Source organism: Pleurodeles waltl, chromosome 6, assembly GCF_031143425.1.
Source record: "Pleurodeles waltl isolate 20211129_DDA chromosome 6, aPleWal1.hap1.20221129, whole genome shotgun sequence".
In the NCBI taxonomy this organism is placed as follows: Eukaryota; Metazoa; Chordata; class Amphibia; order Caudata; family Salamandridae; genus Pleurodeles; species Pleurodeles waltl.
Genome location: NC_090445.1, coordinates 1202195762 through 1202221700, shown reverse-complemented (window position 1 = coordinate 1202221700; position 25939 = coordinate 1202195762). Strand labels below are relative to the sequence as shown.

At 41.9% G+C, this 25939-nt stretch overlaps 1 protein-coding gene across 2 annotated transcripts in view; it reads right to left on the bottom strand.

Annotated features, from left to right (window-relative positions):
• STOX1 (storkhead box 1) overlaps positions 1-20386 on the bottom strand; it is a 382812-nt gene extending 362426 nt beyond the window's left edge. The window contains exon 1 of one of the 2 annotated variants that reach the window (XM_069240505.1): positions 20303-20386. Coding sequence is in view for 1 of the 2 variants with exons in the window: in XM_069240504.1 (XP_069096605.1) it covers positions 19569-19869 (301 nt within the window). In the remaining variant the exon portion in view is untranslated. Of the gene's footprint in view, positions 1-19568 lie in introns of both variants that reach the window. The other variant, XM_069240504.1, reaches the window with a different exon arrangement.
• Between the last annotated feature and the right edge of the window lie 5553 nt (positions 20387-25939).

Below are 25939 nucleotides of genomic sequence, written 5' to 3'. Positions count from 1 at the left end.
GCACCGTAGATCAGTGGATGACACGGAGCCACCTCAAAATGAATGCCTCCAACACTGAAACACTCACCATTGGCAACTAGAAAATGCATGGCCTTCTCTGCACCTGGCCTGACAACCACTTCAGAAAATATACAAGGAGGGTAAAAACCTTGGAATTACTATGGACTCCAAGCTGTCCATGAATGCCCAAGTAAATAAGTTATCCAGATCAATCTAATTTATCACGAAAATGCCAAAATACATCTTACCAAATTTAGGATTTCCCCAGAATGACCGCTCGACAATCTCTCTTGTCAAAACTAGATTACGCCAATGTTCTATACGACGGCTCAACTCTATCTACCATAAGAAAGTTATTGACAAATCAGAGGTTTGCTGACGTCCTACTCTGACATGCAAAACAAAAGCACATATCTATCCTGCCTTGAGAGCCCTTCATTGGTTACCAGTTACCCGAGGATTCTCCATTAAGCTACCGCAAGGCAATACATGGCAAAGGACCACTTTTCATCAGGAAGAAAATCATAAAATGCATCTAACAAAGGAACCTATGCTATAGACAGACTGGAATCTTGTCTCAAAATCCCAGCATTTGAGAAAAAAAACAAGGGTGGAACATCTTTCTCTGTGCAAGTAGCCAACCTATTGAATTCATTACCCTCAAACATAGGATCCATCGACAACCATCTCATCTTTAGAAGACTAGTTAAGAGCTGGATTTTCCCTACACAATCACAATACGTCTTATGGGCACCACAGACGATTAGGCACAGACAAGCATTGCCAAAACTTGGATTATGTATAATATATATATATATATATATATATATATATATATATATACACACATACATACATACATACATACATACACACACACACACACACACCACAAAATCTCGCAGACTCCACAAATTGCTGAGTCCAGTGCTTATTCTACAAAGAGTTTATTTATGCAGGCAACATGTTTCAACCTAACAGTCTTCTTCGCTGCCAACAAATGTACAGCAGCATGGCTGGAACTTAGAATAAACAAGAGCTATGACATGGCCAACAATGACTACGAGGGGCAGTGATCTGGTTTCTTAGCATGGGGTTAGTCTCTGCCTTCACAACAAAATAAAAAAATCCAAGATTAAATGACAATAACACCTTGTTAGCAAACATAAACCATCAAGAAATTTAAATATACTTTTATGCATCAATCCTTTATGAAGGGGGCAGGCAATGTAATCCAAAGGCTGAGGGTCCTGGGCAAAACTTTTTTTTTCAAAAAGTTAAGTTAAGCAATAACAACAAAAATAAATTATAACTACTATTAATTTATTTAAAATGGTCTGAAGTTGTCAAAAGCAAGAAGGATCGTGGCATCGCTGCAATGTCTGAAACTCACAAATGTTTAGCAAGCATTTAAGGGGAAACACTTGTTTAAGTATCTCACTGTGTTAGCTGTGGATGAATAAAGCACCCCAGTTAATATAATTCAAATACTTAAGTGGTTGCACGAAAACACATATGCGCAAGTGAGATGAGGTAATCAAGGTGAGCTGATTGAAAAAAAAATCCCTATTCATAGGGGAGTTCGCCAGGCTGTGTGATGGCTCCGTTATTGTTCACCTTATTTATTAATGAGGTGGTGCAGGCCCTGACTTCTCGTCAGAATGATGCCCCTTCCCTGAATACTCCGAAAATTCCCATTCTTCTTTTTGCTGATGACTCACTTCTTATCTCAAAGACACCAATGGGTCTACAGATTCTTGTCAACAGATTTAATTCATTTTGTAGGGATTATGGTCTGGAGTTGAATTTCAGCAAAACAAAATTGATGGTGTTCAATTCTGGACCTTGCAAGAAAATCACCATCAACTTGTATGGTGTCCTTTGAGTAAGGTTAGTTCAATAGACTATCTGGGAGTGAGGTTAACAAGTAAATTACGTTAAGAGGACCAGATTAGCAAAAGTGTGGCGCTTTTACAGCATAGAGCAGCATCCATCCTGCGCTTTTATAAGAGTAGGACTACAAAAGCTGTATCTCCAGCTATTAAGATCTATGTGGCAAAGGCACAGGGAGCTGCTGTCTATGGTGCGGAGGTATGGGGATCCTTCAATAGCAATAGATTAGCTGTGGGTGAAAACAACTTTGCGAGGGCCTTGATTGCGTGCCCTCGCAGTACACCTCTGATCCCATTGTTTCTTGACATAGGGTTAAATCGAGTAGGTGATCTAATTGCTCTAAGACCTTTATTATATTGGGTAAGGATTTGGACGTTACCTGAATTAGATATATATAAGATCCCACTTCTCGATTTATTAACGAGACCAAATGCTGCTATTATTCCTTGGGTCAGACATGTGTCCAATTGGTTCCGTACCTTGGGCTTGGGAGATTACTGGGAGAATCCCTATAAATTAGAGAAATCCCATAAAACTGTTTTGAAATCTGTGTACTGGTCTCATGTAAGGAATGATTATCTTTCTCCAAATCTCATGGTCGATTAACTAAACTTTTTATTGATTTTAAGTGGTATCCTCAGTACGAACCTTATTTAGACAGGATACCTGATTTACTGGGCAAAGGTTTATATGCTAGATTTCGTTTCAGGATCTTACCTTTGATGTCTTTAACAAGTAGTTGGGGGTCAATTTTTACTCCGGACATACGCCCTGTATGTGGTGGTTCCTCAGAAACAGTTCAACATTTTATGTTTTTCTGCCCTGCCTATTCTTCTCCCCAGTCAAAATGGATTTGTAAAATTTGTAGTGAAATGGGGCCTAGTAAATGTAGCATAGCATTAAGGGTTTTACAAAGCCATAGTTCTGATTTGTTAATTCTTGCCGTAAGTTTTTAGTGGCAGCATCGCATATACGCAATTGTTTTGTAAACAAGGTCTCATGATGACTGATTGGGTGGGATTTTACATGAGTAGTTTAGGATTTTTTTTTTTTAAGTATTTATTATTTAACTTTCTAAAACTCATTTAAAACCTATACAATCCTTGGTTAAGAATGTATTGTGAAGGTTTGGTGGTTAATTGACCGAATAAAGCTTCTGTTGATGATGAATAAAGCACCAAAAAAGTCATGCAGAGCAGGGAGCGCAGTGCCGTCTGCATTTTAGTAGTATCTTGAAATCAGATGGCATAACTTTTGGGTGGTCTTTTTTTCCTGGCGGAGCAGAAGCAGGCAAGCAACAATGTTGAAGGAGGTGGTGGCGGACAAGGCAAGCAACAACAGGAGAGAGGAAGGGGCGAACAGGCAACAACGCAGGAGGGGGTTGGGAGCACAACAAGCAACAATTTGAGAGGGGGAGTGTGGAAGGGCGTGAAAGCAAAAGGAAACAAGCATTTGCAAAGCTAATATGTTTTATATTTATTAGGGTTGAGTGCAAAGCGCTCTGACCCTGTTATCTCTCTACCAGCTTGTAACCACATCCAGGTCAAGTCCATGAGTTTCGTTGGTTTGTGGGCTTGCCTTTTACAATTTGCTTCATTTCATTAGTGGAAGGCATGCCTTTTCCGGTGTTTAACCGACCAACAACTGAAAACATACAAGGCTCCATGTTTTCAGTATGGTTTCTAGACTACTTTTTTTCTTTATTTTGCAGGCAGCATGATCTCGCTGGGCAGTAGTAAAGCACTTTGCATGACATCTGCCCTGTTACATGGCTAATTGCACCTTTGCCAGTTACATGGATAATTGCACTTTTGCCAATACGTTTCACTGCGAGCGAACTTATGTTTCCTTTTGTTTGTCTCTTGCACGTTTCATGGTGGCCTTAGGCTCGCTTATGTGAAACTGTTTTACTTTTCAATTCATGTGGCAAGAAAAGTCTGGTTAGGAGTTTAAAGCGCAAATAGCTCTAACTCAAGCAAACGCGAAACCCGTTGCATTGCAAATGCTTGTTTTTCTTTTGCATTTTATCTTACTAACTGGATTTTATATATTAGCAAAAGGCTATAATAAGGTTTGTTTTATATCTGATAAACTGGTAATAGTTGCTTATGTTGTGATATATGCTGAATTAATAACCAAGGGTTCCAAACTTGTAATATGTGCCTTATTTAAAATGGCACTGTATTAGAGTATAGTAATGTGTAGTTAGTAAAGTGTCACTGCACCTGTTGCAGCATTCAAATTATACCCCTTTTAACTGCAAGGTATTCACAATTGTGACTGCCTGTTTAGTAGTAAAATACAGCAATATTTGGTGTTTAGAGGAGCTACGACAACGTTTGGCTCCAGTGCCACTGCACCATTCAAATCCTTAATGCCTGCAAGGTAACTTAAATTGTGACTGCCCGTTTAGAAGTAACATTTAGTAATAATTTGTGTTTAGTGGAGTTCCTAGAGCCTTTAGGCATGGCACCACTACATATGTTGCACTATTCAAATCATGACCCTAATGTCTGCAAGGTAACTGCACTTGTGACTGCCTGTTTAGTAATATTACTTTTTTTTTTTCTAGAATAGGGAACAAGTCCTGAAGTCCCTAAATTGCGACCTAGATATACCTGAAAAGTTTGACATTTTCTTAGCTTTAAACCCTTCATGCCCAGCTCCAGCCCTTCTTTAAACAATAATTTCTCAAAACTATTGAACGCATTTACATCAAATAAGACAAGCATTTCCAAAGCCAATAGGTCTCGCCTATATAAGAGCTATTGGCTTTGGCAATTTATTTTTCCATGTTGTACACCAGTGTGGCTGCTGTTCAGCACGGCTTAAGGTGGTGTGGGGTGTCAAAGAAGAATGGAGGAGTAGAGTGTTGTAGAGTTCGGAGGCGGAGTAGAGTTCAGCAGCTGAGGGTGTTTTAGAGTGGGGTGGAGTAGAGTGGAATGGGCTGGAGCGTACTGAGGTAGTGGGATGGATTGGAGTAGAGTGGGGTGGATTGGAGTGGAGTGTGGTGGATTGAAATGGGGTGAGGTGGATTGGATTAGGGTGGATTTGAGTGGGGAGGATAAGATTGGACTGGGGTGGGTGGTTTGGATTGGAGTGGGGCAGAGTGGGGTGGACTAGACTGAATTGGAGTGGGGTGGAATGGGTTGGGCTGGAGTGTGTTGAACTGGATTGGAGTGGGGTGGATTGGAGTAGAATAGAATGGACTCAAGTGGGGTGTTGTGGATTGGACAGGAATGGAGTCGGAGGACTGACTGTATTGGAGTGTGGTGGATTGGATTGGGATAGAGTCTGTGGATTGGGGTTCAGTGTGGTGGACTGGAGTGGGTGGAGTGTGGTGGACTGAAATGCGGTAGAGTGGATTGGAGTGTGGTGGGATGGAATGAATTGGATTGGGATGGGGTGGGTTGGATTGGGGTGTGTTGTATTGTAGTGGGGTGGATTGTATTGAGGTGGGGCTGTTTTGGATTGGAGTGGGGCAGATTGTTCTGTCCATGCTGGTAGGTCTTCCTCAAATTTCGTTTCCATGGTCGGTGTTTTGCCCATAGTTCTAGTATTCACTTTGCACCAGTGTTTCTTCCTCTGCCATGCTTTCACAAGTTTTTCATTTTTCCGGGGGTCTGTTTTGGGTTGCCTTCTCTGCTCATGCTCCATCCCTCCCTTCTCTGTCAATTTTATTCATCCTATATGCGATATTCATGGCTAAAAGTGGTTTGGACTTCTGTCATCTATTTTTTAACATTAGGGAGTCTTGGTACTCCCTTTTCCCTTTCTACTCTGCCCCCTATTTTCCTCATTTCCTTTCACACACCTCAAATTTTACATTCCCTTTTTCTACTCATTACATATGTTTTTATTTCAGCAAAATCTGAAATGTTTATAGAAAAGATATTTAGATCATGCCTCTGTTTCAGTTGATCTTGACATACTAAAGAAGACTTTCCAATCAACCAAGGGGTGATTTAACAATGCTTTATTACTTTATAAAAATTTTGTAGAATAGTTCTATTCATTTTTTAACAAACGTTTTGAACGCAACCGCACTACAGATACTCACATGCATTATGTTTGGGATGCTTTTAAAGCAACTGCCAGAGATTTTATTACAGACTAAAAGACAAAAGCTCGTAATAAAAATAAAACCATTTTAAAAGAAATTAAACCCTTGGAACAGGAATATTATTCCTTCAATAAAGATAAAACACTTACAAGACGTATTCAAACCAAATTACAGTACAACAAAACATCTATCCATAATGTTCACACCTCTTTATTGAAAATAAACACCAAATACTATGACAGCCATACCAAAGTTGGAAGACAACTTGCTAATTATCAGCAAAAATCCAAGATAACAGTCATTAACGCTTCACAAGTCAGAAGGCATACTACAGAGACTAAGATTTCAGAATGTTTAACAGAATATTATACTAAATTATATACACCAGAATCCTCTCCTACAGAGGAGGTTCTCAATACTTTTTTTTTTTTTAAGATCGTTACCTAAACAACTAGCCCTTGAAGTGGACCTTTACTCTCTAGATGCTGAGGTGTCCACAGTAGAACTTCTCTCACCAAACGTCCAAAAGACAAGGCCCCTGGCCCAGATAGTTTTTTTGAGGAGTTTTATTCTCAATTTCCCACCTCATAACACCAAAATTTTGTGTCTCAAAATAAGGCTCAAGGTTCATTACCTGAGGCCATGTTCTGTCTGTTCCCAAAGATAGATAAAGACTTGTCGTTATGTGGGAACTACAGACCTATTTCCAGAATAAATACAGACTGTAAAATCTTTGCAAAGGTACTGACTTTACGTATCAACCAAGTCACTGCAGATCTTATTTGCAAAGAACAGTCGGGTTTTGTCAAGGTGAGGTTTATGCCAGATAACTTCAAACCTTTCCTAATTATTATTCATTACACCTCACAATCAATTTCCCCCAAGGCCGCAAAAACATTAGATGCAGAAAAAGCATTTGATTGTGTTAATTGGGATTTTATGTTTGGATTATTACATTGGCATGGCTTCAGTCCTCATATACTTAAATATATCTATCTGTTTATTATATTCTGCTCCTTCTACATCTGTCTATGTGAACGGCAAACAATCTCCATACTTTCAATTACATTGGGACACTAGACAGGGCTTCCCCTTATCCCCCTCTTCTTTTTATTTTATCATTGGAAACCTTTTTGGAAAAGATCCATCAATCTTCTGCTTTTTTTGGTTTCAAACAAAATGATATAGAAGTCTAGTTTACTGGCTATGCAGATTACATTTTGTTTTATGCTTCAAATCCTCAGTATACTATCCCTGAATTCTTTCATCTTCTGCAAGATTGTTCTAAGGTTTTGGGATATAAATTAAATATATCTAAATCAGAAGTCATGCCTCTAAACAAATATTGTCTTCCAGAAATGTTCTCAGGCTTCACATGGAATTCCAAACACTTTAAATGCTTAGTTAGTTTATACTTTACTTAATGACGTCAAAACAAAAACAGTGGATATATCAGATTGCTGATCTCCCCCATTTCTATCCTGGTGAGGCAGGTTAGCCTGATGATGTTAACCCATTTTTAATGTTTACTTATCCATGCTCACGGTTACTCTCCCACAGTTATTTTTTAAATCTCTTAATACTTTATTAACACTATTTTTATGGAATAAAAGGAAAGATTGTGGTGGAGTCAGTTTCCCAAATGTAAAAAAATACCACTCCGCATTTATACTCAGACAAATTTGGCTATCCCTTCCACAGACATCACACCCCAACCCTCCCATTTGGCATCAACTGTAACATTCTCTAATCACTCAGTTTTCCTTTTGAGATTGTCTTTACTTCAAATCCCTCAAATTATTTTTGTAAGCCAATGCCAACTCATTCTATTAGATTGGCCCAACCCATACTTACCAACTCATTCTCCAAGTCATTCAACTTTTATTCCTCTCCAATTTGGTGTAACAACCATAACCAACTACATAGCAGAGTGCTTATTTGGAAAGATTGGATCACAAAAGGGATCATAACCATAGGCCAGCTTTTCCTTGATGGGGTTCCTCTCACCTTCCAATATCTACAAATCCAAATACGGACTTCCTTCTAATCAAAATACTCATCATGGACAACTCATAGAGCTTATGTCACACATTTATTCATCTTCTCTTTTCAAACTTTCTGTAAGACCCACAACTACTTATGTTCTTGATTTCTCTTCTGACGTCTATGAGATAATTACCACATTGCCAGGATAAAGACTCAAATAGAACTAAGTTGGGAACAAGACCTCAAACAAAACTTTTCCCTTCAAACATGGCACCACATTTGGTCTAAAATCCACTCCACATCACATTCCACGAGCTTACATAAACATCATTCTTTTTCTTCAACAGATTGTTTTTCACTCCCACCTCTCTCAACAAGTTCAATCTTCCGTCGTATAATAATTGCTGGTCTTGTCAAAAATATAGTGAAATACTTCCTATGTTTTTCGATTGCCCAAATGAGCATGCTTTCTGGCATATATTCATGGGAGGTTCATCATATATTTGGCATTCTCAAAAAATAGTTGGACGATTTACTAATCTACTTCTAGCCATTACGCTACAGATCGCCATGTCTAATTGGAAGGACACTACAACAATCTCATACTCCAGATGGTGAATATGATCTAATACAATCACAGACTTGATCGAGCAAATGCTACCTCCGTCCCTCACAAGATCAAACAGGACATACTGTGGCAGCCTTTTGTGTACTTTCTATCCAGACATTCTGTTACTCCTTCAGTTCCAATCATTCACTGTGATCCTCCATGAAACAAAGCTGGTTTTATTTAATATATTGTACCTTCGGCAACAGAAGGAATGTTACTATTTTAATCATTTACATGTATACAATATAATGAGGATCCCCTTCTCCCTTCCTTTCAATCTTTCCCCTCTTTTCTTTCCACTTTCTTTACCTCTTTCCCTATCACAAAACCCTCTTATAAAAAGTTATCTTGTTCTTTAGAGTTTTGTTATTATATCAGATTTTCTTTGTATCTCATAGGCGCTCTTGTATGCCCTTATCAATTGTTGTTACTCGTGATATTTTTCTTCCTAATTTAATAAAGCATTTTCTAACTTTAAAAGTTCTACCCATGTTCCAAAGTGTTATACTTCCATTCAGCAATTTTTTCTTTAATCAAGAAGGAAAGAATCCTATATGAATTAAAATGGGAACTGGTTCTTCTTTGGGCCCTCTCCACTCTTTTTTTGGGCCCTGCACAAAAATTACCAAGAAGGACATTAAGTAAGATTCATCATACAGTGACAAAGTTATTAAGAAAACAAAACAAGCGTTGCCAAGGACAATAGGTGTTGCCTATGCAGATGTTACTGGCCTTGCTAATGTGTTATAGCCATGTTGTACACCAACGCCCTGCTGTTCAGCATGGCTAAAACAGAGTGGCACAGAGTGGAATGGAGTGACGTAGACTGGAGTAGAGTGGCGTGGAGTGGCATAGGGTGGAGTGGAGTGATGTAGACTGGCATGACAGAGTGGTACAGTGTGTCCTAGAGTGATTTAGAGTGGAGGGGTGTAGAGTGGAGGTGCACAGAGTGGACAAGTGTGGTCTAGAGTGGAGGAGTTTTGTAGAGTGGAGGGGCACAGAGCGGATAAGTGTCATACAGTGGAGTGGCATACAATTGCATGACGTAGAGTAAAGTGTCAAAGAGTAAGTGCTTCATTACAAGGTTGGCAGTCCAAGGACCGCCAGCCTCACGGTGACGGTCGGCCGATGCAACTGTGGCAGTCCGACTGCCACATTACAACCCTGGCAGGCGGACCCGCAAGGGGACCGCTGTCTCTGCCGGGAACGTGGCTCCTGATGGACCAATGTCAGTCTGAGTTGTACTCAGCCAGGGCGGCGCTGGAACACTGTAATATGCTCATGGTGGGCAACGCCATGGCGGTGGCCTCCTCCCCACGAGTTTGGCTGTCCCGCAGTGGGACCGCCAAACTAATAAGTGTTGTGGAGTGCCATACAGTCAAGTGGCGCAGGGTGTAGAGTGGAATGAAGTGCAGTACTGGGGCACAGAGTGGAGTAGAGTGTCAGAGTGGAGTGTTGTACAGTAAGGTGGCTTAGCCTAGAGTGGAGTAAAGTGTCATAGAGTGAAGTGGAATAGAGTGCAGTAAATTGATGCAGAGTGGAGTAGGACAGAGTGAAATGGTGTAGCGTGGAGTAAAGCTGCATAGAGTGTTGTGGTAGGGAGTGTCGTGGAGTGTCCTAGAGTTGAGTGTCATAGGATGTAGTAGGATAGAGTAGAGTAAAGTAAACTGGCCTAGAGTGAAATGGCACAGAGTGGAGTGGCATAGAGTAGTGTCAGGGCAGAGTAGTGTGAAATTGAGTAGGGTGGTGTAGAGTGGAGGGGCACAGATAGAGTGGCGTGGCACAAAGTGGTGTGGCATAGAGTGGCGTGGCAGAGTGAAGGAGACCAGCAACCGTCCAGTCACAGAATATAAATGCACAAGCAAACTGCCAATCGAACAACGGGGTCTAATTAATAAAAGCAACAATATTGATCTTATAACATACTCACAGCAATTCTATTTCATAGCTCTTCAAGAATCTTGTCCCAAACAATTGTCCCTTTAATAGATTATACTGAACATGTCAGCCTGACAGTTAAGGTAAAACAACATGGCTGGCCCAAAGGAGTACTCTCTGCTTATATAATCCATGCCTTAAAGATAAAAACCCCAGCCCTTGTGTTATCAGAATCTGGCCTTCCTGCAGTCCTTCTAGAAGGGAGAATGAAACTCAGGCCTTATTATCTTAAACATCTGTTTACCATCTCCCCTCTCGCAATAATGTAAAAAATAATTAGGGTTGAAAAGCTGTGTCGAGTTATAATGGAATTGAAGGCTGTCCACTCTGACGCAGGCATAACTATAACAGGGGGTTTTAATCTGAACCTATTTAAATATACAGGAAGATGAGGAGGACCTCCAAGAACTTGACACAGGAGAGGAAATTCCAGTTCAAACCTTTCCACTGATAAAGAGCCTTGATAAACTTGACAAAGTGTTCCTCGATTATTGCACCTAAGTAGGCCTGAGGGTCCTTAACTGGAGGTTTCTCAATGATAAACCACCAGCATCGACTCAGATAACATAAAGCTGAGTCTCACTGGGATTACATATTGGCAAATATAGCAAACCAGCTATAACAAAGAGTTTCGTATTGACTAACACAAAAATAGTTATCAAGTCTCACAAAGTATTACTCTTCTAACACACATTCAAAGCCTTTTTAAGACAAAAGTCCTGCTGTATGAGGTTTATACTACAAGCCGGAAGAGAATGAGATGGGTTGAAGTCATAACCCCCAATATTATCAATAATTGTGTTATGTTCCTGAAAAACAATTCATATCTGAGTGAATCCACAAGCACTTGGCTGGAACTAAAAACATTCATCTTAAAGAGATCCCCAAGGAAAATCTGGAACAAAGCTCATCCTTTAACGGTATTAGCAAAACAGCAGCTGCCGCTAGCAATGAGATATTCAAAGAAGCTTCTGAAAAGGGCGGTGAGGCAAGTAAGAGTCAATCCACAATTTCCAATGGAACTAAAACATGAAATGAGTAAACTTAAAAAATAAAAAAAATAAAAAGAGTTCTAGGAGCTCAAGAAAGCGAAACATGACAACATCTGGGCAAATTTACGCCCACAAAAATAACAATATGGCAAGCTTCTGGCAAATGATTAACATAAAAGAGCATAGACAGAAAAAAATCCAACAGCGCAAACATCAGCTAAGAGACTTGGGCAATCCGTTTAACAAATCACTTCTCGGCAGCCAAGAATAAGCAGAGTAAATCACACCATAAAATTTATGAGCAGCCATGTATAGGCAGTCTGGATGAGAATCTTAATTACACATACAAAGCCATCCATTATGAAACCAATGTCGATGCCATGGCTTGTGAATATCAAACAACTCAAAATGTAACTGTGCCTAATGGCAACATGGATGCACAATAAGTTTCTCTAGTGAAGATACCCAGAAAATTATTACAAAATCATGCACTGAATGTGCGCCAAGCTCAAAAAGGCTTCCCCAGGTCATATATAAAAAAAGATCACAAGTGCTGGACTAAATCTCAATATGCTTTACAAACATATTTTACAGACACAAGAAATTCCTTTAACTGGGGGGGGGGGGTCGGGCTTGATAATCTAGCCAATTTATAAAGGCAGTGATATGACAAAACCTGCCAATTATCGAATGATAGCACCAATTGCAGCCAAAGCTAAATATTTTGCAAACTAGTTGTTAACTGACCTTGAAGTCTGGGCAAGTGAACAAAGGATTATCCCTTCGAATTTTCTAGCTATGTCCATGTTAATGGATCATCCTAATCAAACTCACTGGCATCTGTATGCATGTTTTGTAGATTTCAAGACAACATTTGACAGAATTTCAAGAAAGCACCTCTGAGAAAAGTTAAGAAACTGGGACTCTAAGCTGGATTTTCTACGAGCAATAGAGCTTCTGTATTCAGAAACTTAGCTGCATATGAAAGTAGGAGACGGCAGCCTTCTTTTAAGGAAAATATTGTCTACAGAAGGCCTTAAGCAAAGCTGCTATCTGGCCCCTCTGCTTTTTTAATCTGTTTAATTTCGGATCTTATGGGGTACCTCAACATAATTAACTCATGCTCTTTGAAACACAGAAATTAATGCCTGTCTAACCTACTTTATGAGGACGACTTGGTGTTGCTACACCACACAAGGGTGGATTTACACAGGCTTAGAAGCACCCTCTTAAAATATACAAAGTCAAATAAATTAGGGGTGAACCAAGAAAAGACTTAATTTATCACCTTTGGGAAAAGAAGTAATGAATGACATATGGTCGGAGCGAGCATAAGTATCTTGGAGTATGGCTAGACAAAAAGGGGTCCTTTCAGAAGGAAAGGGGAATTCATAAAAAATAAGGCACATGTCCTCCAGGATCCTCTCAAAACTATGGGCAAAAAATAAAAAAAAAGGGTGGGGCCTTAGCAGGCAGGGGTGTGATATTTAGCAAAATATCTACATGCCCATGGGACAGGTTGTTCCTAAAATCTACTTGTCTGGTAAAAAAAAAAAAATCTAATTGTCCCTTTGGTGCCATGTAGGGCAGTATGAAATTATGGCACCAGTCTCATTATGTAAGAGCTCTGATAATAGCCTCTCTGATTATGCCAGGGCTACTACTATAGTAGGACTCGAATACTTGCAATTTCAATCCCTACTATAGCAATTTCCTTATATTGCCACCTTTCTGCAGATCTACATACTGGGGCTGGAGGAAGTAGTAAGCAATAGTTCCAGGGCTGGAATGCCTTTGCGTCTGCAAACCTACTAACTTGCATGTTTTAAGGATGTTCACCAGTTCTTCTCTAATCTTTTCCATCATGAGAAAGGTTGGAAATGTACTTCTGACAAGGGCAGAAGTAGAAGTTCTTCCAGGGTTGGGGAAAAAAGTGGTTGGAGGGAAAGTGAACTTGTAAACGCTCAATAGATTTTCACCTGAGCAAGTCTGCACACGTTTATCTGCAAGTGCTAAAATACAGCTCAGAAATATTTTCTAGGAGTACGATTTTCTGGTCTACTTCTGTAAGTTCTTGTGAATTCATGAAAGCAACTAATTCAAAGACATATACCATGGGTGCACTTCCACTCGGGAGGGTGAGGGGGCGCTTTCTAGACCTAGAACTGGTTCTTTATAGGAGACGGATCACGATGGGCTGGAAGTCCCCCAGGCGCCCCACAACGGGTGAGTGGATGCGTGAATTGATGAAATGGGCTAGAGCCGAACTACAAGTGTTGAGGAGCGAGGAGGCGAGGGGCCTGCGCCAAACCCCTATGGCCCCGGCTTGGGAAGAAATACTATTGGGATGGGACAGCTTGACAAGGGAAGGCAGGGTGGTAGGGGGAAGGGCCAGAATGACCAGTGATATGGGGCACGGGGCAACAGGGCGGGTTGGAGTTAGCACTAGTGGTGGAAGGGTCAGGGAGGGAGGCCAGGGACCACATGGGATGGAAAGCAAAGGATATAGGAGGACTGAATTCCGCGCGATAGGGTGTAGATAGACTCATCCCAAAGGCACAGTTATCCAAGACTGAGTGGGTAGAGACGAGGAATTTGGGGAGGCACCGGCCGACCTCTGGGGAGAAAAAGAAAAAGACTCATCCCAGCAATGGAGGTCGCCCACTCACAATAGTGCCATCACGTTAAAATAATAGGTATTATTAGTTAAGACTGTTATGTAGACACACGGGTAAACTGGGTTCCCGGCACACACACAGAAAGAATGAATATCTAAGAACCTTAAGCGAACTAAGCACACTGGAACTTTAACGCTGCAAGTTACTATTAGAGGGAAAAAAATAAGGAAAAAAAAAAAAAAGCAGTGCGGTGGGAGCCCTAGAGGGGGTTGGAATCCACTGTACCATTGAAGATTACTAATGTGAATCTAACGGAAACCTGTTGTTGTTACCAACTGTATTGCATATGTAAAACAGTGAAAAGTTAATAAAAATATATTTAAAAAAAAAAAAAATATATATATATATATATATATATATATATATATATATATATATATATATATACACACACACACACATATACATATACACACCATGGGTGCACTTTTGTGAGTTTCTTTAAGAATTGGGTCCCTAATTAGTTCTGGCATTAAAGACAATTTTTTTTGTTAAACTTCTATTTCTCTCTCTCAGCTGGTTTTACTGTGAGTGATCATATTCTGCTCTTCCACAAGGAGCATATTGGCACACAAAGTTGTTTTGTTCAGTGCTAGGAAGCACTGTGGTAATCAGTGGCATAACAAACTGGAGTAGGCCCTACTGCAAAGTACATGGACCTCCTCCCCCCCCCCCAAAATCCACACTCACTCAGGGCAGGTGCTGTTGGGCCTTTGTTACGCCACTGGCGCCCTGTGTGCTTTTTTAGACCAAAAACTTTTTTTTGCCAGTGTTTGTTCAAATTGTGAGGGCCTGGCAACACAACAATAAAGTGTTACAAAAGCCATGTCAAAACAAGACATGCAGTGACGAAACCAAAAGACTCCAAAAATGTTTGGATCGGTTGGCTTTGCCAGTGCTTGTTTATTTTCATTCTTCCCATAATCTTGTTGAAAGTGGTCACATTGATTTTCCATTAGGAATATTTTTTTAGAAATACTAACATGCATCAACACATTTTTCTAACCGACGCTTCAAAGAAAGCACCAAAATTTCATAGTAGTTAAATGTTTTTTTCCTACTTTAATTTTTTCTGAACCTTTTATTTTGAAAGCAAAGAATCATCACTCTTGTTTACAAGCTTCTGCAAAACATATGCATCGGATCAGAGAGCATTATGGGAGCATTTTACTTAGCCTCATATTGTTAAACTTTTCAAACATGTGTACACTTTTTTTGTTACTGGAACCACCGTCAGTAGCGCAGTGTGACCTTAAAACGTTTATTTACAGTGCTCATCCTAATAATAAAGGCTTTTAATTAATGAACCTTAATTACAAGTTTGAACAGCATTAACATATGGACGCACATATTTCCTCAACTGCAGACAATTCCCTTCTCTGTAAATTGGCAGACAAAGGGTTTGTGCTACAGGGGCTTGGGCCTACTTGTCCCATGGACAAAATAAACATGAAAACTTGTTGCCCTTGACCCCAAACAATATGTCCCAGGTGTCGGGCAATAGGAATTCCACAACCCTGAGCATGGTTCCAATCTTGCAAATTATGCAGACAAAAGTTTTACCTGTCCTTATTTATGGAAGTGATATTATGCATGGAACTTACACCAGATCTTTCAATGCTTTGTTGACAAAATGTATAAGCATATTCTTCACCTTTCAAAGTCACATCTCCTGCAAAGGTTCGGATGGAGCTCGGTCTTTTCTGGCAGACAATAGCTAGGCAAAGCTCATTTATCAAGCGGTGTCATACTATCAGATCAGCAGCACCAGACACACGTGACGGTATAATAAAGAGTAAAATACAATCTGTTAGTGGCAAACTCACTCAAGCCTATGGATTCTTGCTTAACTGACTAATGTCCAGGAGATACAGTCCATGGAGGTAGGTCAAAAATGAGTTTAAAAAAGCAGTGAACATAAATGCCAGGGATTGAACAGACACGCTGCCCAAGAAGCTCAATGATAAAGATCCCATGTTCGAATGGAACTATCAACTTATTATACCTTGGGAAAACAAGCTCAGCTATCAGCAAATTTCTATACGTATACCAAAAAAAAGAAGAAAAAAAAAAAAAAGAAGATTCCTGGCATTTTGGTTTGGGGTTTCACCAACAATGAACCATCTACCAAAGTGGCCAACCCAACCACCAAATGAAAAATGCAGGCTCTGTAGCAAGAAACAAGAAAACTTTTTACTACATGTTTTATGTTTGTGTCCCACATTATTAGAACCCCGCAGACGCTTGCTACGCAAACAATTTAAGCTCCTGAATGTAGGATCCAGCAGGCAGGAAGTCATAGTTGCCCTGAATCCATAAATACAGTTTTGAATGACAGGCTGGTCAAATCCATGTCAGTATTTTTACATATGCTGAAACTACAGGAAAATGGCGAATGAAGTCAAAACCATTCATGACTTCAACTTTAGCATTTAGGAGAAGAGATCTCAGTTGCCAGCAAAACTTATTGAGCTATTATTATTCGTTTCATTTGGCTCTGTGGGATTTTAGCCTATGGGGCTCATTATGACATTGGCGGTAAATACCACCTACCGCCGCGGTGACAGCTACCATCCGCCTGCCATATTATGAGCACTACCTGACTTCCGCCAAAATAAGGGCAGAAATCCGGCATTGCTCATGTCGGTGGATAGTAGTAAGCTGGTGCTGCTAACACCAGCACCACCGCGCCAGAAGAGCTCTACCAGCCGTATTATGACCAGTAATACGGCCTGGCGGTGTTCTGCTGGCGGGGCGCTGCTGCTTGTAGCAGCGCCCGTTCCCTGACAAATGACCTCCTTGCTGGACAAGTAAGTCGGGCGTCCGACAGGGGAGGGAGGTGGGATGGGGTGCTGCGAGTGTGTCTGAGTGTGCTCACGAATGTGTGTGTGTGTGTGTGTGAGAGAATGCGTCTGTGTGTTGTGTTTGGTTGTATGTGTGAGTGAATGGTAAGAATGGTGAAGTGAGCGATTGTCTGCATGTCAGTGTGATTGTGTGTAAGAATGTGTGTGAGTATGTCTGGAAGTATGCGTGTATGAATACGTGTATTCCAGTGTGTGTATGAATGCGTGTTTGCCAGTGTAAGTGAATGGGGTTATCGATGGTGTGTGTGTCTGTGTATGTGTATGCGGGGAGGGGGGTGTGGGGTGAGATGCACTGTGACTGTGGTGGGGGATGATGTGTGCATGTCTGCGGGTGTGTGCGTGTATGGAGCTGGGGGGGGTGAGTGAGTGGATCAGGGGTGGGGGGCATCAGGTGAGTGTCTGGGGAAGCTGCCTACTGGTGACAGGGAAGGAATTCCCTGTCACTGGTAGGGCCTACCGCCATGGTTTTCGTGGTGTTGCTAATGCCACGAAAATCATGGTGGTAGGCAGGCTCATAATGCCATAGGAGGTATTATGTCTGCCGCTGGGCTGAAGATAGACACCTCCAGCCCAGTGGCTCATACTGAGATGTGGTGGGTTGGCTGCAGCCAACCCGCCAATCTCATATTGTGGTGGTATGTACCACCAGCCTGTTGGCGGTAATACCACCACATTAACCCTGGCAGTCAGAAGACAGCCAGGGTCTTAATGAGGCCCTATGTTTGTTCCTCCCTCCAGTCCCCTATAAATTCAGCCCCCTCTCCCTGGTACATCAGCACTCTGTAGACAATACTGCACCCTGGTCATGTTTTAATGTGAAATGATAATGGCTTTTTAATATGATTATATATTTTACACCTTTTTATATATTGGCACATAAACACTTTATAGGATTTTATCATGAGTCTGTTCTTGCACTTAAGCCAGATATCACATTGAATGTTTTGTCAGATTGCAAAGGCTTTTATCAATCACGCAATCAACTTTATTTGAGAGTGGTGTGGAGTGGCGTAGAGCAGCAGAGTGCTGTAGCTTAGAGGGGTGTAGAGTATTGTGGAATAAAGGGTGTGGTAGCGGACTACCATTACAGACAACACATCTTCATTTGAAACAACCATCAAGATTGCACATACATACAGTTTTACTCATAAAATTATACAGTGCGCAAACAATGTGTTGAAATGGCATTACCTAGTGTATTGATTTGTTTTGATCTTATTAAAATATTTGTTTCTACCACACTTCAGAAATAATAAAAAATGTGTATTAATTTGTGCTGATAGATTCTGGAATATTTGCACAGTTCATTTACAGACATTTACATTTTGTTGTGTGATAGAAAAAAAATAACATTGTATAGCCTTCCTCCAGCACACCCCAGTACCGAGCACGATTGTCACATAAATCCTCTCACTTTTAAGTCGGAGAACTAAACTTCCTTGGAAGGCACAGCCCGACATCTGACCTTCGTTTTTGAAAGCACTTTAAATTTCCCAACTATAACGTCCCATTAACCTTTGATTTTTTCAGTGAATTTCTATTTTTTTTTAACAAAGTAAATGTAATTATTATACGTTAATCCAACTACCGCCGTGCACGGCCAAAGGCTCTGCTCTATGGCGGTTGGCCGCAGGGCATTGTCCGCGGCCAGGCCTTAAGGTCAACCCCCTATAACCACCTAACCCTGCGTCAAACATGGCCAAAGGCCGTGCGGGCAGGGGTTGGCCACAGGACTTGCAGCCAACCCCTTATAATAACCTAATGGTTGGATGGAGTGATAGTCATGCTGTTACTGTATGCAGCCAATATGTCTGTATACCCTTGTAGCCACACCAATATCTGGACGAAAACAAGTAAAAAGTCGCAAAGCTTCCATTAGCGTAAGAACGTCAGATTTTAAGATCAAGAGTAAAAATAGTCCAAAATATGCAGGGTAAAGTTGTCTCATACATCTTCCATTCTCACTCAGAAATGAAAGCGGAGTCAATTTTCCAACCTACTCGAGTATGATCACACAAAGGCGGCGGTTTAAAACAGTTATAAGAGTACGATCAACTACTTCTCATTTGTCATGGTCTCCACTAAAATTCAAACCATCCAAGAGAAATGAAACCAACACGGATAACCTCAATAAGCTTCTGTTCTCCTAAGTAGAAAACAACTATACAACTCTTAGCTTCTTCGACTTTTCTACAATCTAGGGCAAGGATTAGCTAACCATCACCTACTGCTCGGCAGAGTAATAGAATGGACTGGAGTAACTCATTGTCGCCACCAGAATGGATTTGGTCCTTCTCCGAATGTTACCAACATGACTGAATTGAATTTATGGAATTTTCAGCATGGAACGGAAGGTACTCATCTGCGTCCACATGCATGTTTGTGCACCAGCAGCTGAACCTCCAAATGCTTTCAGTTGCAAACAGGTCAACGAACCAGGCCAACATCTCCCCCGCCCATTAAACAGATTAAGCCCCCATGCCCTTAGCGTCAAAGCACGCGCACTGTTAAATAAATAGGATTACAACAGAACATAATACTTACCGACAGCCCTGATGCTGTAGCCCCTGGGAGCCCTGAGTGCCCTCCTGGCCCACGCTTCTTTTAGCTCCTCCAAGTCTCCGCTTTCGCCCAGTACGAGCAGCACGGCGCCTCGCAGCCAACCTTGAAAAAATACTCGGTTCACGGCAGCCACCAGCCGCGGGTCCCAGAAAGAGCGGCCATTAGCCTCCTGAAAAAGCCTTAACACCTCTGGGCCGCCTGGCTCCGTGAGCCCGCGTTTCGAAGGGCAGAGCACCAAGGCTAGAGAGTTGGGGGCCAGCCGCACCCGCGGGGGCAGCGGCATTGCGCCTACAGTGGCTGAACGCGGGAGGTGACTAAATAGCACCGCAGGGAGCGAACTACTGCCGTAAATGCCAGTCCTTCATCTTTCACTTAGCAGCCCGGCGGGTGTGTTTTTTGGGAAGTCCTCGTGAGCCGTCGATGCCTACTGAGAGGAGGAGGAACAAGTGTGCGCCCCAAGGCGGCCTGGGAGGATCAGTTTACATGGCTGCCTAGGTAACCGACTCAGGTCCTGGGCTGGTCTGAATATGTTTGTCATCCGAGAGGGCAAGGGGAAAGTGTCCGTTCCCGGCTTTAGGGGGGGGCAGAGCCTCCACCCTCCCAACCACCTGTATACACGGATTGGGGTTTGTTAGAAGCTAACCCCCTACTCGCCTACTCTGTCAGTGAGATACATTATCCTCCGGTAAATTAGCAGGCCACACACCTCGACTCACCTCTACAAAGAGTTGGGGAGGAGCACCGTAGTTTCACTCCGACGCTTACCTCCAATCACGTTTTGTTGAGCTCATTTAGAAAAAACGTATTGCTTGAACTTAAACATTTATCTAAACGTTTAATTCACCTCGTAGTTTCAGCCCTCCTCAAACAAACAAAAGAATGCGGTCCCAAGTGTAGACAGGAAGTGTGTTGTTTATTGATGGATCCGGTTACTGAGCCTAAGGCACGGAATTGTGTTAAAGCTCCGTCTGTGAGAGTGAACGTTGTAATGGCAATAGGGTGCTACAGTAAGCTCGACCTTTTCAAATATTAAACGGGCCCCTAGGCTTTAAAAGGGAGATCCAACTAAAGCTTTCCGTTGAATTGAACGAGTAATTTGGAGACTCTCATAGAAATTGCCCGTAACACATTATTTTAACTCGTAAACACCAGATAAGGAGACTTAGACCTTGAGGTCTATGGGAAGGCTCAGGACTTTTGACGACACAACAACACACTTACAGATAATCAGAATTAATAAAGCAAAAGAGCTTTCATATCTAGATATGCCTCTGCATAATTTAGAGCAAAACAAAAAAGTGTTTTACAAAAACAACAGCTTACGCGGCGCACCACAGTTTCATACACTATTTCAAATTTAGTTGATCACCTTCCGCTACTAATTTCAATTTTCTGATAATTTGGGACTAAGAATTAGAAAATGTCCACAGAGAAAGTGTTAATGTCCCCAGTTACTGGACTGGGGAAGTGCTTTTGTCGGTAGTATGGCAAACATCCCTTAATATATAAATATATTTCAAACAGGGTGGGGATAAGGATTTCTTTTTTGTCTGGGACATTTTTTGTGTTGTAGTAGTAGTAAATGTATATTTCGGGGTAATATCCCATAAAACCTCAACAAGAAAATACAATTCATAAAACTAAGCTATTATATAGTGTGCAAAATATGCAATATATCAGATGGGTTACATACAATTATAATCTATCAATTAATAGGTTAGCTTCAATAGTTTCCAATGTGTCCATACTGAAAATAAAAATGTACTAATGCCAGACACAATTACAGTAGTTGTATCAGACATGAGTACCTGTAAGGCTAGCTCATAATGTTGAAACCTCAAATTACCACAAAGAGTACATATCAATTCTCTTTTTGCCGTTGTATAGATAGGACAAAAAAACAAGACATCTTCAGTATTTTCCTTCCCATTACCATAAGCCTTGCACAATCTGAGGTTGGCCAATCCACTCTCCCACTTCAAGTGAAACTGTTAAGAAAAAGGTTCCAAATCTAGACTTAAAATAAAGAGTTTTAGTCCCACGAGGAACTATTTAATCTAAATATGATTCATAACATGGATAAAAAAAATTCTAGCTATCGCGTCAAGAATTTTCAATTCTATTAAGGACACGGAGGCGAGGATTATGCTTTTCTCTCTCTTTACTGCCAAAACTCAGCAGCCAATGAAATTTAACAAAACAAAAGAACTACATTTCCCATAAACACAGTAGTTCCAGTCCACCAATCACCAGTAACCTGTCCATATAATTGTCCCTTGCAGCATAGTCCTTCCTCTTTCTTTGCAATAAACCATAAGATTACTCGAAACTGAACTGGACACTCTTGAACCTGTATCCAACGTCACTCCTGGGTTGACACCGCGTCTTGACGGGGAATATCACCATTCAGGCTAATAGAACTTCAACCGAACCAAACGGAAGATCCAGACTTGATCAAACACCTTTGATTTCCGTGCCTAGGAGAAAAAGAACAAGCCATAATAATATTCATGGAATATTAGTCTCTCGTCTACATCATTATGGTGGGAATGTTACAATTGAAAAGTTAAAATAGTACAATAAACTTCTATTTTCCAGAAAAGAAATATAACAGATATTTTAACCATGGGAGAGATAATCCTCGCCTCCGTGTCCTTAATAGAATTGAACATTCTTGACGCGATAGCTAGATTTTTTTTTATTCTATGTCAGGACCGGAGGCTTCGGATTATGCTAGTTCAAAGCTGATTCACAACATTTGACACCACATCCACAATTGGTTTATGATAAAATACCTTAAATGTAGAATCCGATGACCAGTCAGCCGCTCTCATAATGTCCTCTAAACAAGAACCATACGAGAATGACTTAGATGCCATCGCTCCCCTGACAGAATGTGCCCCAAATTGCGAAATATCAATCCCAGCTTCTTGCAGGATCCAACGGATCCAACGTGCCAACGTCGCTGCTGAAACAGGACCAAAGGGTTTTTGTAAGGAAATCAACAATTGACCCTGAAAAGTTTGGCGTACTTCTCTAGTACGTTCTTCATAAGTTTTTAAACATTTTACAATACATAGCTTTTGATGGTGAGGGAAAGCTGGGTATGCAAAACTTCTAGAACAAGTCTTAGTACGATTAGAAATAGTAAACGAGACTCCCGAAGGAGTAAATACTCTACCTGCTAAATCCAGAGCTCGCACATCAGACACTCTGCGGCATGAAATAATAAAAATAGTCAAAATAGTAAACTTTGCTGAAAGCTGTTTGCGTGAAAGATCCTCGTTGCTTGGCCATGATTTTAAGAATTTTAAAACAATATCTACATCCCACAGGAAAGTATACTTGGGCTGAGGAGGAGTCACCATGCGAATCCCCCACAGTAGCTTACACACTAATGGGTATTCCCTAATCGATTTACCTTCTATATTGGGGTAACCCGCTGAGATTGCCGATCTGAAATTGTTAATAGTTCTATAAGCTAGACCTTGCGTCGCTAATTCTGAAAGAAAATTGACAATCATAACAATGGAAGACCCCACGGGCTCAATATCACGTTGATTGCACCAATCCAACCATCTTTTCCAGGCGGATTGATATCGTTTGTGAGTGGAAGGAGCCCAAGATTGTGACAAGAAGAACATTGCTTTGTCCGAAACTCCCGGCACTTGCCAGCGTCTCCGGAAATTCTCCACGCCATGAGATTTAGTTGTTCCCTCCATATTAGAGGATGAGGAGATCCCACCGGATCTAGCAATAGTTGAGGGTCCTGGGGAATCGCTACAGGGGGCGCGCAAGACATCAACATTGCCAAAGGGAACCAAGGCTGAGCTTTCCAGATGGGCGTCACTAAGATCAATTCCGCCCTCTGTCTCTGCGCCTGAGAGAGTACTCTCTGAGTCATGATGAATGGGGGAAACGCATAAAGCATCCCCGACTCCCAAGACTGGAGAAATGCGTCCATCAATGGCCACCAACGGGTCCGGTCTCCAACTGAAGAAACATGTCAGTTGAATGTTGAGTCTGGAGGCAAAGAGATCTATCACACAAGGACCCCAAAGAGAGTTCAACCTGCTGAATACCAGAGGATCCAGCCTCAAATCGCTGCCATCTCTGAGGAATCGAGAATTCCAGTCCGCAATGAGATTGGCTCGACCCAGAATGTATTCCGCCTTCACCGAGATGTGATGGAGAAGACAAAATTGCCAAAACTCCTTCGCAATCTCCACTAGTACCCGGGACCTGGTCCCGCCCAGACGGTTGATGTACTGAACTGCTGAAATGTTGTCCAACCTGAGTAGAATACAACATTTCCCCTGTTGGGGAGACAGGGAATGAATAGCAAAAGCTCCCGCTAAAAGTTCTAGGCAATTGATGTGAAGGGTTAGTTCGTCCTGGGACCACCGACCCCCCCGTTTGAACAGAGCCGCAACGGGCTCCCCAGCCCCCTGGCTGGCATCTGATTCTATAATCATCTCTGGATTCGAAGCGAAGATTGCCCTGCCGTTCTAGGCATCGATGTGTTCTAGACACCAATTGATTTCTGACCTGGCCTCGTCCGTCAGGATAATCTGCTCCGCATACGAAAGGCCCCTACGAAGGTGGAGAATCTTCAGACGTTGAAGGGCTCGATAATGGAGCGGCCCTGGGAAGATCGCCTGAATTGAGGAAGCTAAAAGACCCACTAGGCGTGCTAGGGTCTTCAATGATATAGTCTGAGAGGCAAGGGCTCTCCTCAGTTCTTTCTCGATAGTTTTCCTCTTCGCAAGAGGTAAAAACAACTGTGCTTTGACAGAGTCTACCTGAAACCCTAAGAATTCTACAACTTTGGACGGGATTAAGACCGATTTGTCTACATTGATGAGAAATCCCAACTCTTGCAAGAGCTGGACTGTCCATGTTAGGTGGAGGAGAACTGACTCTTCTGACTGAGCCATGATCAGGATATTGTCTAAATAAATAATGAGACAAACTCCCCTTTCTCTGAGGAGTTGGACCACTGGCCTTAACAGTTTGGTGAAACACCACAGGGCGGAAGAAAGACCTAAGGGAAGGACGGAGAACTCGTACCAAGTCTCGCACCAACTGAATTGGAGGAACCGTCTGTGAGGTTCGAAGATGGCGACTGAAAGATAAGCATCTTTTAGGTCTAATCGAACCAGGAAATCCCCCTCTAACAGAAGGTCTCTTAAGAGATGGATGCCTTCCATTTTGAAATGACGATAAACCACTCAGGAATTGAATTCCTTCAGGTTGAGGACTAACCGAGAGCCACCTACTTTTCTCTGAACCAGGAATATCGAACTTACAAACCCATTTGGGTGTGGCTCGGAGCAGCAAATGGTGCGTTTCTGGAGTAAACGGTCAATCACGATGTCTATGAAATGACCGTCTGTTTGGGAAAAAACAAGGGGACGGAGAAAATTCGCCTGATGCGGCGGAGCATAAAACTCCATCCTGTAACCTTGAACAGTCTGAAGAATCCACGGATCTTGAGATATCCGTTCCCAAGCTGCTAAGTGATCTTTCAATCTCCCTCCCAAGAAAACTTCTGAAAAGGGAATGATTCTCACCTGTAGATGGCCCTTCAACGGAGTTGGCGCTGGCTCTGTTGCGGTAACCGCGGCCTCTGTGGGCTCGGGAGGGGTAGAAGCCCGACCTGGAGTAGTATCCTTGTTGATTGTAATTGCCTGAGGCCTGATTGAAGCCACGGCCCGGCGCTCGGCCTCTGAAGCATCCGGCCCAGGCAAAAAGGCCTCTATTAAACATTTTCCTCATGGAGGATTGGGCCTTATCCAAAGCTGAAAAGGTGGCAACATACTTCCCCAGGTCTTTCACAAATTTGTCACCGAAAAGAAGGCCATTCGCCGCTGGGTCTGCATCGTTGGGGGCTGAATCTGCCAGTTTCGGGTCAATTCTCATGAGAAAGGAGCGTTTGCGCTCCGTCGACATGGCGCAGTTCGCATTTCCTAGTAGACAGATTGCTCATTGAGCCCATTCTAAGATTGTCTGCGGGTCAAGAGACGATTCGGACTCTTTGGCCTGGACAGCCAACTCAAGGATCTTTGTGATGGGGCCAGAGATATCAAGAAGTCGGTCTTGACAATTCTTCCAAGCACGATCCAAACCCTTCTTCATATCTTTTGAGAATTTTCGCATCAAAGTCGCCATGTTTGGATCCAGGTCTGGAGTCTCTGTTACCTTGCCCTGGAACGAGGGGCGCGGGCATTCCGAACATAGGATGTTTCTAACCTCTCGGTCAAACCCTTTACGGATATGATCTTGAACATATTGCACCACTTCATCACATGGAAGCCATTCAGTGGACCTTGGATGTATTATATTTTCTGGAT